Source organism: Zalophus californianus, chromosome 4 (genome assembly GCF_009762305.2).
Source record: "Zalophus californianus isolate mZalCal1 chromosome 4, mZalCal1.pri.v2, whole genome shotgun sequence".
Classification (NCBI taxonomy): domain Eukaryota; kingdom Metazoa; phylum Chordata; class Mammalia; order Carnivora; family Otariidae; genus Zalophus; species Zalophus californianus.
The window spans coordinates 45,949,340-45,962,982 of record NC_045598.1 but is presented as its reverse complement, the minus strand read 5'-3'; the positions used below and the strand labels follow the sequence as shown (position 1 = coordinate 45,962,982).

The 13,643-nt window shown below is 44.1% G+C and overlaps 1 protein-coding gene across 4 annotated transcripts in view; it reads left to right on the top strand.

Moving 5' to 3' along the window:
* Window positions 1-13,643, top strand: part of DAB1 (DAB adaptor protein 1) — a 1,151,191-nt gene that overhangs the window by 1,066,102 nt on the left and 71,446 nt on the right. For 3 of the 4 annotated variants that reach the window (XM_027568671.1, XM_027568672.2, XM_027568674.2), the window contains exons 9-12: window positions 9,778-9,909; window positions 10,541-10,660; window positions 11,131-11,169; window positions 12,742-12,807. In XM_027568671.1, coding sequence (XP_027424472.1) covers window positions 9,778-9,909; window positions 10,541-10,660; window positions 11,131-11,169; window positions 12,742-12,807 — 357 coding nt within the window. The remainder of the gene's footprint in view (window positions 1-9,777; window positions 9,910-10,540; window positions 10,661-11,130; window positions 11,170-12,741; window positions 12,808-13,643) is intronic. The other variant, XM_027568673.2, reaches the window with a different exon arrangement.

Below are 13,643 nucleotides of genomic sequence, written 5' to 3'. Positions count from 1 at the left end.
GCTTTCTAGTAACAGTGTTTTTCTGTATTTGTTTTATCTTAATACATGCCCCAAGCAAATTCAAAATTGCAGTTCAGTATTAAGGACTACTAACCATTAACCAGGCAGAGACTTGAGTGTCAGTGAGACTTGCTCAAAGCCGCTGCCAGCCTGCTGTTACTTGGGCAAGTCACTTCTTTCTGAGCCTGCTTCCTCCTAAGACCGGGATAATGAGATCACTATATCATTCCAAAATCTCAGGTGCAGATAATACGAAATCCACCTCCAACAGTCTTGGGAACCAGAAGGAATTCACTGATTTATACAGGTGAAAATTACGGGGTTAAATTTCCCAGGATGGCACCGCCCGGGTTCTTTGATGATGTTACCATGTTTGAAACTCTCCCTAACCCTCAGCTCCTCTCACTTTCCCAGTAACTTGATTTCCCAGTAGACTCTCCTCCTCAGCCCGTTTTGTCTACTCCAGGACAGTTACCCTGTCAGCTCTAAAGAAGGCCTCACCTGAGGGAAGCATGTTTGGTGATTAGATACTATGTAGTCCGAATAGATTGAGGATCTTAAACTCAGTTGCCTGGGGAAAAAAAATCCCAAGTATTAAGAGTCTACCGTCTACCAGATATACCATTAGATTCTTCAAGTGATCTTCCTCATTTCCTCTCCATGAAGGAGCGATCATTCCCATTTTACAGGTGAAGATACTGAGGCATAGTGAGATAAGGTGACTCACCCATGGCCACAAAGCTGAGATTCAGATCCCTCCCTCACACTACATGCCTCTAGGAAATGGGAACAGGGACAGCACAATATGCAAACTACTCTGAGTATTTAGCAGAAAAGGACCCCTTCCCTTCCACATACATACACACAGGCTGGCTTTTGAGAGCCCGGATTGTTCCTTGGTCATTCCAGAGTGCCTGGTCCCAAAAGGCTTTAGGGGGCAAATAAGAATTGAGTAGCAGAGGACAGCTAGTCCAGCATCCCACCAACAGTGACTATGCTGGAGCCGCAATCCTTAGTCATGGGTTGTGGAATTTGATGGAACCCCGGGGTTAGGAAACTAGTGTTTCACGTGGAAGCCTGTTTCAGGTGGTTTTCATGTCTCTGGAGCAGAAATCTGCCATGTTGTCACTTTGGTGATTGCTAATTGATGAGGCACACCTGGTTCCACTTTGCTTGTTAGACAAATTTAGGCCCAAATCATAGGGCTAGGATGCTCTCAGCTAGTTAACTAGCTCATCTCCCTATTTTTAGACAAGGACTTCTCTCACATCTTTCTGGAGCTACGTGTTTATTATTTTTTGGGGTGTGTGTGTTTTAGTTTTTATTTAAGTTCCAGTTAGTTAACATACTGTATAATATTAGTTTCAGGTATACCATATAGTAATTCATCACTTCCACACAAAACCTGGTGCTCATCACAATAAATGCACTCCTTAATCCCCATCACCTATTTATACCACCCCCCACCCACCCACCTCCCCTCTGGTAACCATCCGTTTGTTCTCTATAATTAAGGATCTGTTTCTTGGTTTGCCTCTGTCTCTTTTATTCCCCTTTGCTCATTTGTTTTGTTTCTTAAATTCCCACATAAGTGAAATCATATGGTATTTGTCTTCCTCTGACTGACTTATTTCACTCTAGCATCTATCCATATCACTGCAAATGGCAAGATTTCATTCTTTTTATGGCTGAGTAATATTCCATTGTATATATAGACCACATCTTCTTTATCCATTCATCAGTCAATGGACACTTGAGCTGTTTCCATAATTTGGCTATTGTTGCTAACGCAGAGCTGCCTGTTTATAACATATGTTATGAGAGCTACTAAGAAGCTGTTATAGTTGTTGTGTTATAAAATTTCAAAAGGTATTAAAAAAGTGTCTAGAGCAAAGCAGGACGTAAGTACTTACTGAATACAACCTCCTCATTTTAACAGCTAAGGAAGTAAAGGCTTAGTGAGGAAGACAGTCCTGGAGCCAGTGGGTTTGAGTGGGGGGCGCAGGGAGAGAGAGACTTGGGCTTGGCATCCTGCTGAAGACTCATTCATTCAAATGATTCATTTAAAACTGTGTACTGACAAACTCCTAGAGACAGGAAGTAGAAGGTGGTTGCCAGGGGCTGCGGGAAGAGAGGAGTGGGGAGTATTTAATGGTGCAGACTGTCAGTTTGGGAAGATGATGAAGTCTAGAGATCACAGTGGTGATGGTTGCAGAGCAGTGTGACTATCCTTAATGCCAAGGAACCGGACACTTAAAAATGGATAAAATGGTAGATTGATGTTATGTCTGTTTTACCACAGTGAAAAATATATATGTACTGCTTGCTTGCTCTATGTCAGTCACTGTTTGATGCTCAAGATAAGAGGAGGGAAAGAAGATACTGTTGCTCCTGTCCTGGAGCTCTTAGGTATATGTATCCATATCCATATGACACACTCCACAACTGCCCCCTTGGAAAAGTCCAGGAAGCTAAGAGGACTTACAGCATGGGAACCGGGTCCACACTGGAAAGTGAGGGAAGCTTTAGAGGAGAATAAGCATCTGTGCTGAGGTGTGAAGGAGGAGAGGGAGTTGAGCTTTGTAGGTGGACTGAGTGGCCGGTGCACAACCCTGAGGTGGGAGGGTGGTGCTTGCGAGAGTCTGAGGAATGGCCAGGGTGATGGGAAGCAAGTGGGGCTGTGGTGAGAGACCCTGGGGAGGTGGACCAAGGCCCTGGCAGAGATTTTGTTCTTTATCTGAAGAGCCGTGAGCAACCTTTGATGTGTTTTTGGTTCAAGATAACCTTGATCAGATTTGCCAGATATTCTCTCAGCCCCTTCATCTGTGCTGGGACGATTAGAGCAAAGGGCAGCAGAGTGGGGACCAAGGCTACTGCCCTGATCCAGGCAGGAAGAAGCAGCTGAGACCCAGGTCTGGTAGTGGAGAGGGAGAGGAATGGACAGAGTGGAAGATACTGGGAGACGCACTTGACAAGACATGGTTGTGGGGGCTGAGGGGATAGAGGCCGGGGGGCTCAAGGACGACTCTAGAAATGTACAGATGTCTATGCACACATTGTTCGCCGAGTCCAAGTCAGAAAGAAAGAAGCATCTTATGTTTTTTCTTTATTTTAATACTTACTATTACTTTATTACTTACTGAATTCTTGGTACTTATGTAATTGGTATAATTTTTTAAAAATTAGTATAAATAAGCAAAAAGATTCTCAAAATCACTGTAGTAATTCTTCAGAGAACTCTCGTGAAGCTTTTGTTGGATGTATGTCTAGACTTTTTATACACGTACGTGGATATGCGTATTTTTTTCCAAAAACAGGATCATATTGAACATAGTATTTTGTAATATGTTTTTTTTAATTCAGTGGGATATTGTGAATGTTTCCATGCTGAGAATGCGTCTGTTCCCCAGATGATTTCCAGTTGCTGCATATTATTTCATCGTACGGCACAATGCAGCTTCTACGACCAGTCAGTGCTCAGCATTTCAAATATTTCTAATTTTTCATGATTCAAACAGCCCTGCAGGGAATATCTCTTGTCCTAGCCTTTACCCCACACACATCTTATGTTATTTACAGATAATTGAATCCCTAGGAGAAGAATCACGGGTCAAAGTTTATGCATGTCTTTAAGGCATTGAAATATACAGCCCGTCTGCCCTCCAGAAAAGTTGCACCAAATCACACTCCCACAAATAATAAAAATAACCATAATGGCCAACATCTACACAGCCCTTACTGCGTGCCTCGCACTATTGCAAGCCCTTTCCATCTCCTAAGTCATCAATCCTCCTAACAGGACCATGAGAGAGTTATTATTATTACTCCCATTGAACACATACAGAACCAGTAGCCCAAGAAAGTCTGTTTCCCCACACTTCTGTCAACACTGGGTATTACCTTTTTTTTTTTTTTTTTTTTAATTCTAGAGGGGGGAGAAATGACATCTCGCTTCTATCTGGTATATTTTATATGAATTAATTTAATATTTCCAACAACCTTTAAGTTTCTCTGTCATTCTTCATATCATACAAAAAAGAGAAATAAGGCTCAGAAAGTCAGAATGAGTTGCCCAGAGCTACACATCTGGGAAATGATAATGCTTAGATTTGAATTGTGTTCTCTTTGGCTCCAGAGTTCATATCCTTCCCTCTGCTATCACACTGCCTCTTCAGCTAGAGACTAGTATATTTGGAAATGTGGTTTTGTCCTTAAATAAAACCTTCTAGAAGATTTCAGGATGGGAACTCAAGGAAGAATTCACTCTGACCAGCTCTGTTGAGCATTTGATGATGGGGTGCCTGGGGGTGGCACAGAGGTTGCTGGGATGCAGCAAATGCATCCAAAAATATGTTAGAAAAGAGAAAGGCCTTTATAAATGAGCCTGGGCCTGCCTTTGTCTTGTGAGGTTTTAACTACTGTAATTGCCTGTAGTGTGAAGTAGTGTATTTTTCATGTATCTATTTTTATTCTGTGTCTATCTGCATATCTGCTTTTTTGTTTTGTTTTTCATTAACTCACTGGAATCCTGGTGGGTATTTTTCCTGTGAATAGTATTGCCTCAGGAAAGTGCGCACTCCCATACATGCACATACACACACACACAAATAATATGAAGGCTAAATGGGATGGAATTTATTCTTTAAAAGAAAAGCAAGTGGTAAAGTCTGAGCAGATGACTTTCCAATCCATACTGTATTTAATTGGTTGTATTGAACCATACTACAAATTAAGTCTCCTCTGTAATTTATTCTGTCAAATGGTAACCCTCCAAACAATTTGATACCTCATTTAAACATTGGTAAATGGCTCATGGAGATGCTAAGGAAAAAAAAGAAAAAGATTTAATGATGATCAGATAAGAAAGCCTCTGTTCACAGAATGAATCCTCTGTGAAATGTCATGAATTAACCTGATGCCATCATTCACTGAGCATTTATTGAGCAACTACCTTGTGCAGTGCATGCCGGCAAACAGCTTGGTTCTTCCTTCCTTCCTTCTTTCACTCATCAAACTTTATTTAGCACTTACTGTTCAAAAGGAACAGTATTAGGAGCTGGGATTCCTAGCTCAGCCTAGGGAATCAGACGTGGATCTTTCTCTCAAGAAGGTAACATCCCCAAAGGAGAGAGAAAACAGGTGCAGAGATACGTTCTCCAGATGTCCTGTTCTCAGGCCCTAGAGGCCTTTGTGTCTTAGTTCTTTCTGTCTAGAATGACCTTTCCCTGATTTTCTGGAGACTTCCCCTTCACCTTCGAGATTCAGTTCAAGGCCAGCTCCTTTGTCAAGTCTTCCCTGATGCCCCTTTCCCATCCCTGCACACCTTTAACATAAGCTCTTCTTATTATATATTGTGCTTGTTGGTTTCTTTGCCTGCCTGTTCTTATGAGATTGCAAGGTTCTAGAGGAAGGACCTATGTTATAATATCTGGGTGGATGTAGTGCTGAGCATGAGACCGGGCACCCAACCAGCTACTCAGTAAGTACACATGGTATGAATAACTGGATGAAGGCGTAAATGTAAAACAAGACGAAGACACGTGAGGCATCCTAGATAGAAGAATAAATACAGTGCAGTGAGATCTGGGACGAAAATTATCACAAAGGGAAATGGGGAGTCAGGGAAGTTTCCTCGGATGAGCATGCTGTTGGAGCTAGCCTTCAAGCATATGTATGATTTAGTTACGCGGAGTCACGAAAGCATGGGCGAGGGGATGAAGAGGGCAATTGGCAGAGAAAACATTGTGAATAGTGGCACAGAGGTGGGGGAAGTACAGAATCCAGAGGGGCAGTGATGGGCTCTTCAGACTGTTCGCAGCCTGGGTCACCTGAAGTTCAATGGTGGGAGGAAGGTCAGACGGGACTGAGGAGGCTGATCTGCAGTCTGTCTTCGGAATTCTTCAGTAACAACTTTCATGCCCAGTATAACGAGGAAGGTTCAGAATGGGAGAGACGGAATAGGCCGTGGCAGACAAATAGGGTGTTGTTGAAGACTGTTTCCAAAACCAAATACCTGCTTTGATTTTTGGCAGTACTTTAATATCTAGACTGTTTTTCTAAAACAAATAAACAAACAAAAAAACCTGTTTTCCAAAGGAAGCATGGAAGAAGGATGACCAGACTCTGCCCTTCCTCTCCCCTCTCCCTCCCCTTCTGGCCCAGTTATTCTTTCCCCCTTCCAGAACAACTTATGCTGCCCCAGGAAGTCCCTGCAGAAACACTCCTGGGACGAAGTCATCTTCATTTCCCATGATGAAGGGCCTCACCACACCTTTCCATCCTGACTTCTCAGCAGACACCACAGAAACCCACAAACTCCCAAGCGTTCACCCCCAGAGCATGCTGTCTTGACCTTTTTCTTTGAGATCCTTATAGCAAACTGGCCTTTACCCCAAACCTTCTGATTATGACCTCTCTCTGACCTCCGATACCTCCCGGAAGCCAGAACAGCTTCGGCTCTGGCTCCTGGCCAGCTCTCCCCGTCCTCATCCCAGCCCCTCAGGGGTCATGGCTATGTTGCTGGACTAGGGAGGCAGGAATCTAAGGCATGGAGGCACCGATCCTACATCATCTTGCTTTGTCATCCTTTATAGGGAAAGTGAGGCCTGCATTTAGGGCTGGTCCCTCCAGAACTCTCTGACCCTCAGTATTTTCATAAACACAGTTGAACAATACGATGCTTAAGGTTCCTCTGGCTTTGATGGGGCTGATAAAATCTACTTGAAAACGTGGAGCAGTTTTGAGCCTCAGTGAACAAGTATTTGCAAGATTCTCTGAGTTGCCAAGATAAATGCAGTAATACGACCGTAGGGGTTATTGGGATTCTGGTGTATCTGTATTATGTCTGCACAGTTGAGGTTGGAGAAAGTAGAGACATAGCCCCTCAATGATTCTTCGTTTCCAAATAAATGAGCCACTTTCACAGGAATCCTTTTCAGCATGTCATAAAATTACCTATGGGAAAAGATAATGTTACAGATATCTTTAGGCACTTCAGGTACGCACAGAGCTACACTTGGCAAGGCAATATTAGGCAAATGTTTTGATTCTAAAACACTTAATGAGGATTCCCAGATAAATTAAAGCATCTCCATCTGCTGTCTTGCATAGTAGGTGATATTTTACCCTTGCACAATCATCTCCAAATCTCATTCCGCGAGGAAGACTTCTAATCACAGTTTAATTTTAGAGCAATATTCCACTTGGCAATCAATAAGCTGCTGTCGTCAAACTTTGATTTAATAGGAGACACGGATAACATTGTCCACATTATGCAGAGAGAGAAATACTTTCTGGAAAGGGGGGAGAAGGAGGATGTCTTTGTCTCGCACTTTCCCCTACTGCATACCACTCTAGTTCACAAAAGCCTATCAATCAATACCCCCGTGTTGCGTGAATATAAATCTCATCAGTTTTACATCATTAACACCATGAAGAAGCCACCACCCTTTGAGCAGCTTTCCTCCACCAGCTAAGTATGTCCTCTTAATAAAACAAGAATAAATGGGTTCTGAGTCTTTTACTAACAAACATTTCCTTCCTCACCAACTTTATTTGGGTCGGGATTCGTGAGAATTATACAGTTGCCTTAAGGCCGATTAGGGGTGCGGGTGACCAGGCGGGGACACCACCCTCCAAGCATGATGTCCAGTGGGCAGTGGGCAACGTGACAAGGCATGATGAACCTGAAGAGAGGGTCCCAAGAGTAGTCAGAGAGGTTAAGGTGCAGCAGCAAATTCTAGGGCAGAAATGATTTGTGAGGTTAGAAGCCTAGAAGGATGGCAGCAGTCTAGGAATGGGCATTTTGGAAGGTCAGGGCCAGGGGTCCAGAACTAAGGTGCTGGCTATCACGAGAGCCACGTGCCCACTGACCTGAGAGGCTGGCTGTGTGGTTCGAGGTCCTCATGGCTAAAGGATCTGGGGTGACGGAACAAGACGCTCCAGAACATCTACTCCTGTGAGTCCCACCACTTTCATAACTAAGTCCCCTTTGTGTTACATGTCTCCCTCCCTCCATGGACTCATTAGTGGCAAAGAGTTTTGTCCACCAAAAAAATGTATTTACAGTCATTCACTTTCCCATTTGAATTATTCAAACCCAAACTAAATGCTAAAGAGAAGCTTCTCAAAGATAAACTAAGGAGTACAACAGTAACCTGATACAGTTCTAAACTTGGCATTTTCATTTGCATGCACAATGAAATGTGTTGTCTCAATTAAGGATAGTTATAAATTTCTGTTTCGCTTTTTGAAATGTTGAAAATTGCTTAGGACTTCTTTTTATTACCTTTAATGACCCAAGGAGATCCTGGGATTTGGGTTAGGAGCCATTGATCTGTTACAAACTTCTCATTGGATAGAAGACTAGGTCCAGAGAGGTGCAGTGAGTGCCTTGTGCTCACACGGTGGCTAGAATTCAAGCCCCTTAATACTTACTATAATAAAAAGGCCCCTTATATAAGGACTTGAAGCACATCATTTAGTGCCCAGCTGCCTATGTAAGCCTTTACGCAGAGTACTGTTTACTGAGGGTTGCTGTAAGTAGGTTTAATACAGGAAAATGGTCATAAAGATGATGATCGCCAACAAGATGGCGAGCATTTGTTGAGACTTAGGTGATAAAGAAAAGAAGATCAGTTTCAAAAGGTTTTTGGTCAACTATCCCAATTTACTCTTGAGTTCAGCAACTGTGGGTCAAGCACAGCGCAAGGTTCTAGGGTGACAGAGTTGAGGAAGATGGAGCCTGGTGGGGAAGGCTGACCAGGAATCAGGCAAATCTGTCAGAGAAGGAAGGTCTTTGAAAGCAAGAGCGCAGGGGGCTGTGTGTGAGGAATCAATTAGGAACTTGGATATCAGTAGAGACTGAAGTTCTATGAAATTATTTCTGCAGGGGGAGGGAAAGCAAGCCTTGTTCAGGGGAGGTTTCGCAGAGGTGGTGCTATTCAGGTGTCTTTTTTTAAAGATTTTATTTCTTTGAGAGAGAGAGAAAGAGGTGAGCAGAGGGAGAGGGAGAAGCAGACCCCCACTGAGCAGGGAGCCCGAGGAGGGCTCGATCCCAGGACCCTGGGATCCCGACTTGAGCCAAAGACAGCTGCTCAACCCACTGAGCCACCCGGGCACCCCTCAAATGTCCTTTGAAAAGGGACTAGGATTCAGGCAAATGGGTAAAAGAATGGGCATTGCACACAGAGCAACTAGCCCATGAAAAGTCTCAGAACTAAGGGAGTCCACCTCTAGCCCAGATGGTGACTCTGGATAAGATAGAAAAAAGGTGTTCGTTCCTTAAGACCCTGTCACCATCTGTCAAGAGAGGGTGGCACCCATACATGTTTACAGTTCTGTGACTTTGAACGGCACCCCAGTTATCCGTACAGTGTGCTACTCTTCCAGCACAGCATGCAGAGGCCCTGGGTGTGGGAGTGTATCAAATATCACACCACAGCTTTGCCTGGGCCGTGTCCTGAAGCGAGCTACAACAGGAGCCTGCCCCACTGAATTATCCTGACTGGCCCTGGCAAGCTGAGGGAAGCCACTGCCACAGATTCGCCTTCAGGATATGAGCAGTCCTGTTTTTCTCTCCGGTCACAGCACTAAGACCCTGGAGGGAAGCCCCCATCTCTCAAGGGCAGGCGCGGCTCTTTTTCCTTCCATCTGGACCCAACAGCTTTTTCCAAAGCCCTTCGGGCCTGTTCACACATAGCTGAAACACATCTCCTATTGATCAACAGCTCGAAGGGAAAGTCCCGTGAAATATGCTCTTCCTTTTGTCTCCACTAGGCCCTTCAGCATCATCATGCTGTTCACGAAATTTCCTACATTGCAAAGGACATCACAGATCACCGGGCCTTTGGATACGTTTGTGGGAAGGAAGGGAATCACAGATTTGTTGCCATAAAAACAGCCCAGGCGGTGAGTATCCCCATCCGAGGAGGGCGCCTCTCCTAGTAGCTTTAGGGGACAGTGCGTCCGGTCACGCTGTCGGTCTTTGAAGCCCGCCTCTGATGTAGGACGAGACCATGCTGATGCTCAGGCGCCCATCTCCAGAGCATAAATAGCCTCAGAGCAAGGAAACGGGGGGCTCAGGCCCATCCGGTCTTCTTCTTGTTTTTTCTAATGTGTATTTCATAATGACTAATTATTTTCCTTTCTGATTAAGCTGGGTGGAGGCACCACTATACCAACAAGTTTCCTTGTGTTCATAGCTTCATTTAAAAAGAAAATAAGAGAAAACAAATAGCTGTTTTGCATAAGGCCTGCCCTAATTTTATTGTATTCAAAATTACTAATAAATAAAAGCAGTGCCTTTTATGCTTACGATTATTATGGATTTGCAAATATAATTAGTTGAAGAAATGAACTTTAGCCTCGATGCAGTTTGCTAAACCAATATAAACAAGGTAGAATTAATTAAAGATGGAATGCTTTCAGTTTCATAGGAACAGGAAGGGCTGTGGGTTGTAGCTGGCAAAAAGCAGAAACAGGCTGCTCTGGCTTAGGATGGTTCCCCTACTAATGCACTTTCTGCCCCCTTTTACTCCAGGCTGAACCTGTTATTCTGGACTTGAGAGATCTCTTTCAGCTTATTTATGAATTGAAGCAAAGAGAAGAGTTGGAAAAAAAGGCCCAAAAAGATAAGCAGTGCGAACAAGCTGTGTATCAGGTATAGCTGTGAATTTCTCTGAGGGCCAGAGAAGATTGGGACACAAAATCAACAGAGGCAAAAACTGACAGTCAGGGCTTGTCCTCCTGCTGCCAAGTAGAAATAAAGATGAAAGGTTCCCGTGTAAATTACAGGCACCGAAAGCAAGCTCACAGTTAGAGATGATCTTTTATTCTCTGAAATCCTGGACATGCTAGAGAAAGTGAAATTTTAAATTCCAAAGAAGATTTCCAGGGGAGGAGAACAGAAGAGACACAATTGCTTTTGCTGTTGTTAAGGGTGGGGGTGGGGGTGGCTACAAGGTGGCTTATTTTTCCTTTGTGGGTTTTTTGATACCTGAAATGACCCAGCAGCCTCTCCTCTCCAGAGCTGGTTTCTTCACTGTCCTGTAATTTCTGAATACAGTCTCATACCTCTCCCTTTATTTATATCCTCTGCTTCTCAACCTCCCTTCTCTCGCTCTGCTGTAGACAATTTTGGAAGAGGATGTTGAAGATCCTGTATACCAGGTAATTTCTGGAAGCCATCGGGGTTTTTAGGGTCAGGAATGGCGAGGCCCTTGCTATAGACACTTTGTCAGAGCCCCTGAAGAGCCCCTGGCTGCAGAGCCTGGAGAGGGACGAAGATTAGTTCCCAGGGTGAGGGCTGCGTTTCCATGAAAAACAGATGTTTGGCTGACATCCGTTACATGAGATCTGGAGATGCGCTTCTCCCTTCTTGCCCCTGCCTCGGCCCCTCCACAGTCTATAAATATGTGATCCCAGAGCTGGATGTTTTCAGGAGTCTCTTGAATATTCCAAGTTCATGAGGAGGCTTCTCTGAGTGAGGAACCGAGGCTGGGGACTGAGTTTTGGCAACTTTGGAGTACAAGCAGGGCAGTTTGTAAGTTTTGGGAAGGCTGTGGGAGCAAGTCTCTGGCCCCTCTGATGAGCCAGCTCGTGCCGTGGGCACTGTTGGGAGGAGGGTGAAGGAGACCCTAGAGACGTCTTAGCCTATAGATTTCCCTGAACCCTCTGCAGGGTCGCAGCCCAGGTGGGGCCAGAAAGATGAATTCTCTTGGATCCAAGTATGTGCTCTGTACAAACAGATGCAGAGAGGAGGAGGGAAGAGGGGGCCTCCCACCACCAACCCCAAACCCACTCACGCTTATTCCCAAGGAGAGAAAGCCAAAAACATGAACTTGTTGGACATAAAACCTAAAACTTCTGTTTCTAACCGGACACACCTGGGTGTGTGTGTGTGTGTGTGTGTGTGTGTGTGTGTGTGATACATGCATTGTTGTTCAGTGCCTATTTCCACACAGAAAGCTGGTACAGCTGTGACAAAAATAAAGTAATATGGATAAAATGAGTAATATAATATGAATAACTTGAAGTAGAAGTATCTAGCCTATGTGGCTTTTAACAAAAGCCAAAGATGTGCCTAACAGCATGCCCTCCCTCTAGAATGCTGAGGGCGAGGATTTGTCTAGAATATGAGCTTGGCTCCTGGCTAACTGACTCACAGAGAATGAAGAATATTGCCCTGTTTGAAATGGCCCGGTCCTTTAGAGTCTGAAACATGCACAGGAAAAAAAAAAAAGGCAACTGATTTTCAATATTTAAGACTCAGAATGTAAAATCAGGTGATATCTATGGGATGAGGAGGTTTGTGGTTTGTAAGCACTTCCGGGCCAAGTGAGGACATTGGGCTTGAGGGAAGCAAAGGGGGGCAATCGCTGTTACCCGGATTACCAAGCTGGGCCACTAGATGTTCCCGGGAGATGTCATTTGCCCTCAGCAGCGTGGCACATGCACACATTACTGAGAGCAAATGCCATCGCATGAAGAGGCCACATCTCCAGAAAGATACGCGGGGTCCCACACTCTCACAGCCCTCAGACCCTCACCGTCTTCATTAGAAAAGGCAGGAGTGTGCAAGGCACGTGCAGTGTTTCAGTGATCCCCTTGTCTCTTGAAGGTGTTTTCTGCTGCAACTGTTTTCTTTAATGCTCACTGTGATTTGTATCCTAAATTCCAAATGCCTTTTTTTCCCTCTCTCTCTTCCCCTCTGATCTTTCCTCTCTGGCCGCACCATAATAGTACATTGTGTTTGAGGCTGGACACGAGCCAATCCGTGATCCCGAAACGGAAGAAAACATTTATCAGGTATAAAATCGCTTCTCTCTCTTTCCATTGCACCATTGCCTCCTTCCGTTGCGCGGACAGGTCCACAGAACCTGGGGCACGCACCTCACAGGGTCTCCCCACGCTCTAGGTCATCCAGGCTTGGTCAAATACCTTCCTCTGAATTGGCTTTTACCGATTGACCAGTAGTTTCCACGCCTTGTTGTAGAAATGTTCAATCGCCCGTTGAGTGCGGTGTTTTAATTGTTAATGGATCTTAACTATTTTCAATGGACTCAAGAATCAAACATTCCACGGGGATAAAGTAATCCAGAAGGGTCCTTTATTTCTCCAAAGAAGGTGCTTATCAAATTTCTTTAAAAAGCCAACTTCACTCCTGAAAATCAAGGACAAATTCAAAACGCTGTTGCAAAACAGCACTGGGAATATTAACTGAATAGAAGAAAGTACAGCTCAAGCCTTCACCCTCCTAAAGGGAAGGTAAATTAATATTCTTAAATGTCTGCTCATGGGAAGAGCACTGCACACACTTTGTGATTCATGTAATTCTGACAAACATGCTATGAAGTAGGTATTTAATCCTGCTTTTACAAGGGGAAACTGAGACTCAGAGACGTTGAGTAGCTTCCAGGGGGCTGTATAGCTATTTAGAGCTGAGATCAGACCCATTGTGAGTGAAGGCAAAACTCGCACATCCTCCCCCATGCTTTTCCATCAAAGAGCTTGAGAAATTGCACCATAGCAACACATCAAACAGATATGACAACATCCAATTTTTCACTAATTAGAATTTTAGCCTGAATTTGAAATATAAACATTATGGAAGAAGGAAAAAATTTATTTAATAAGTGATTTTA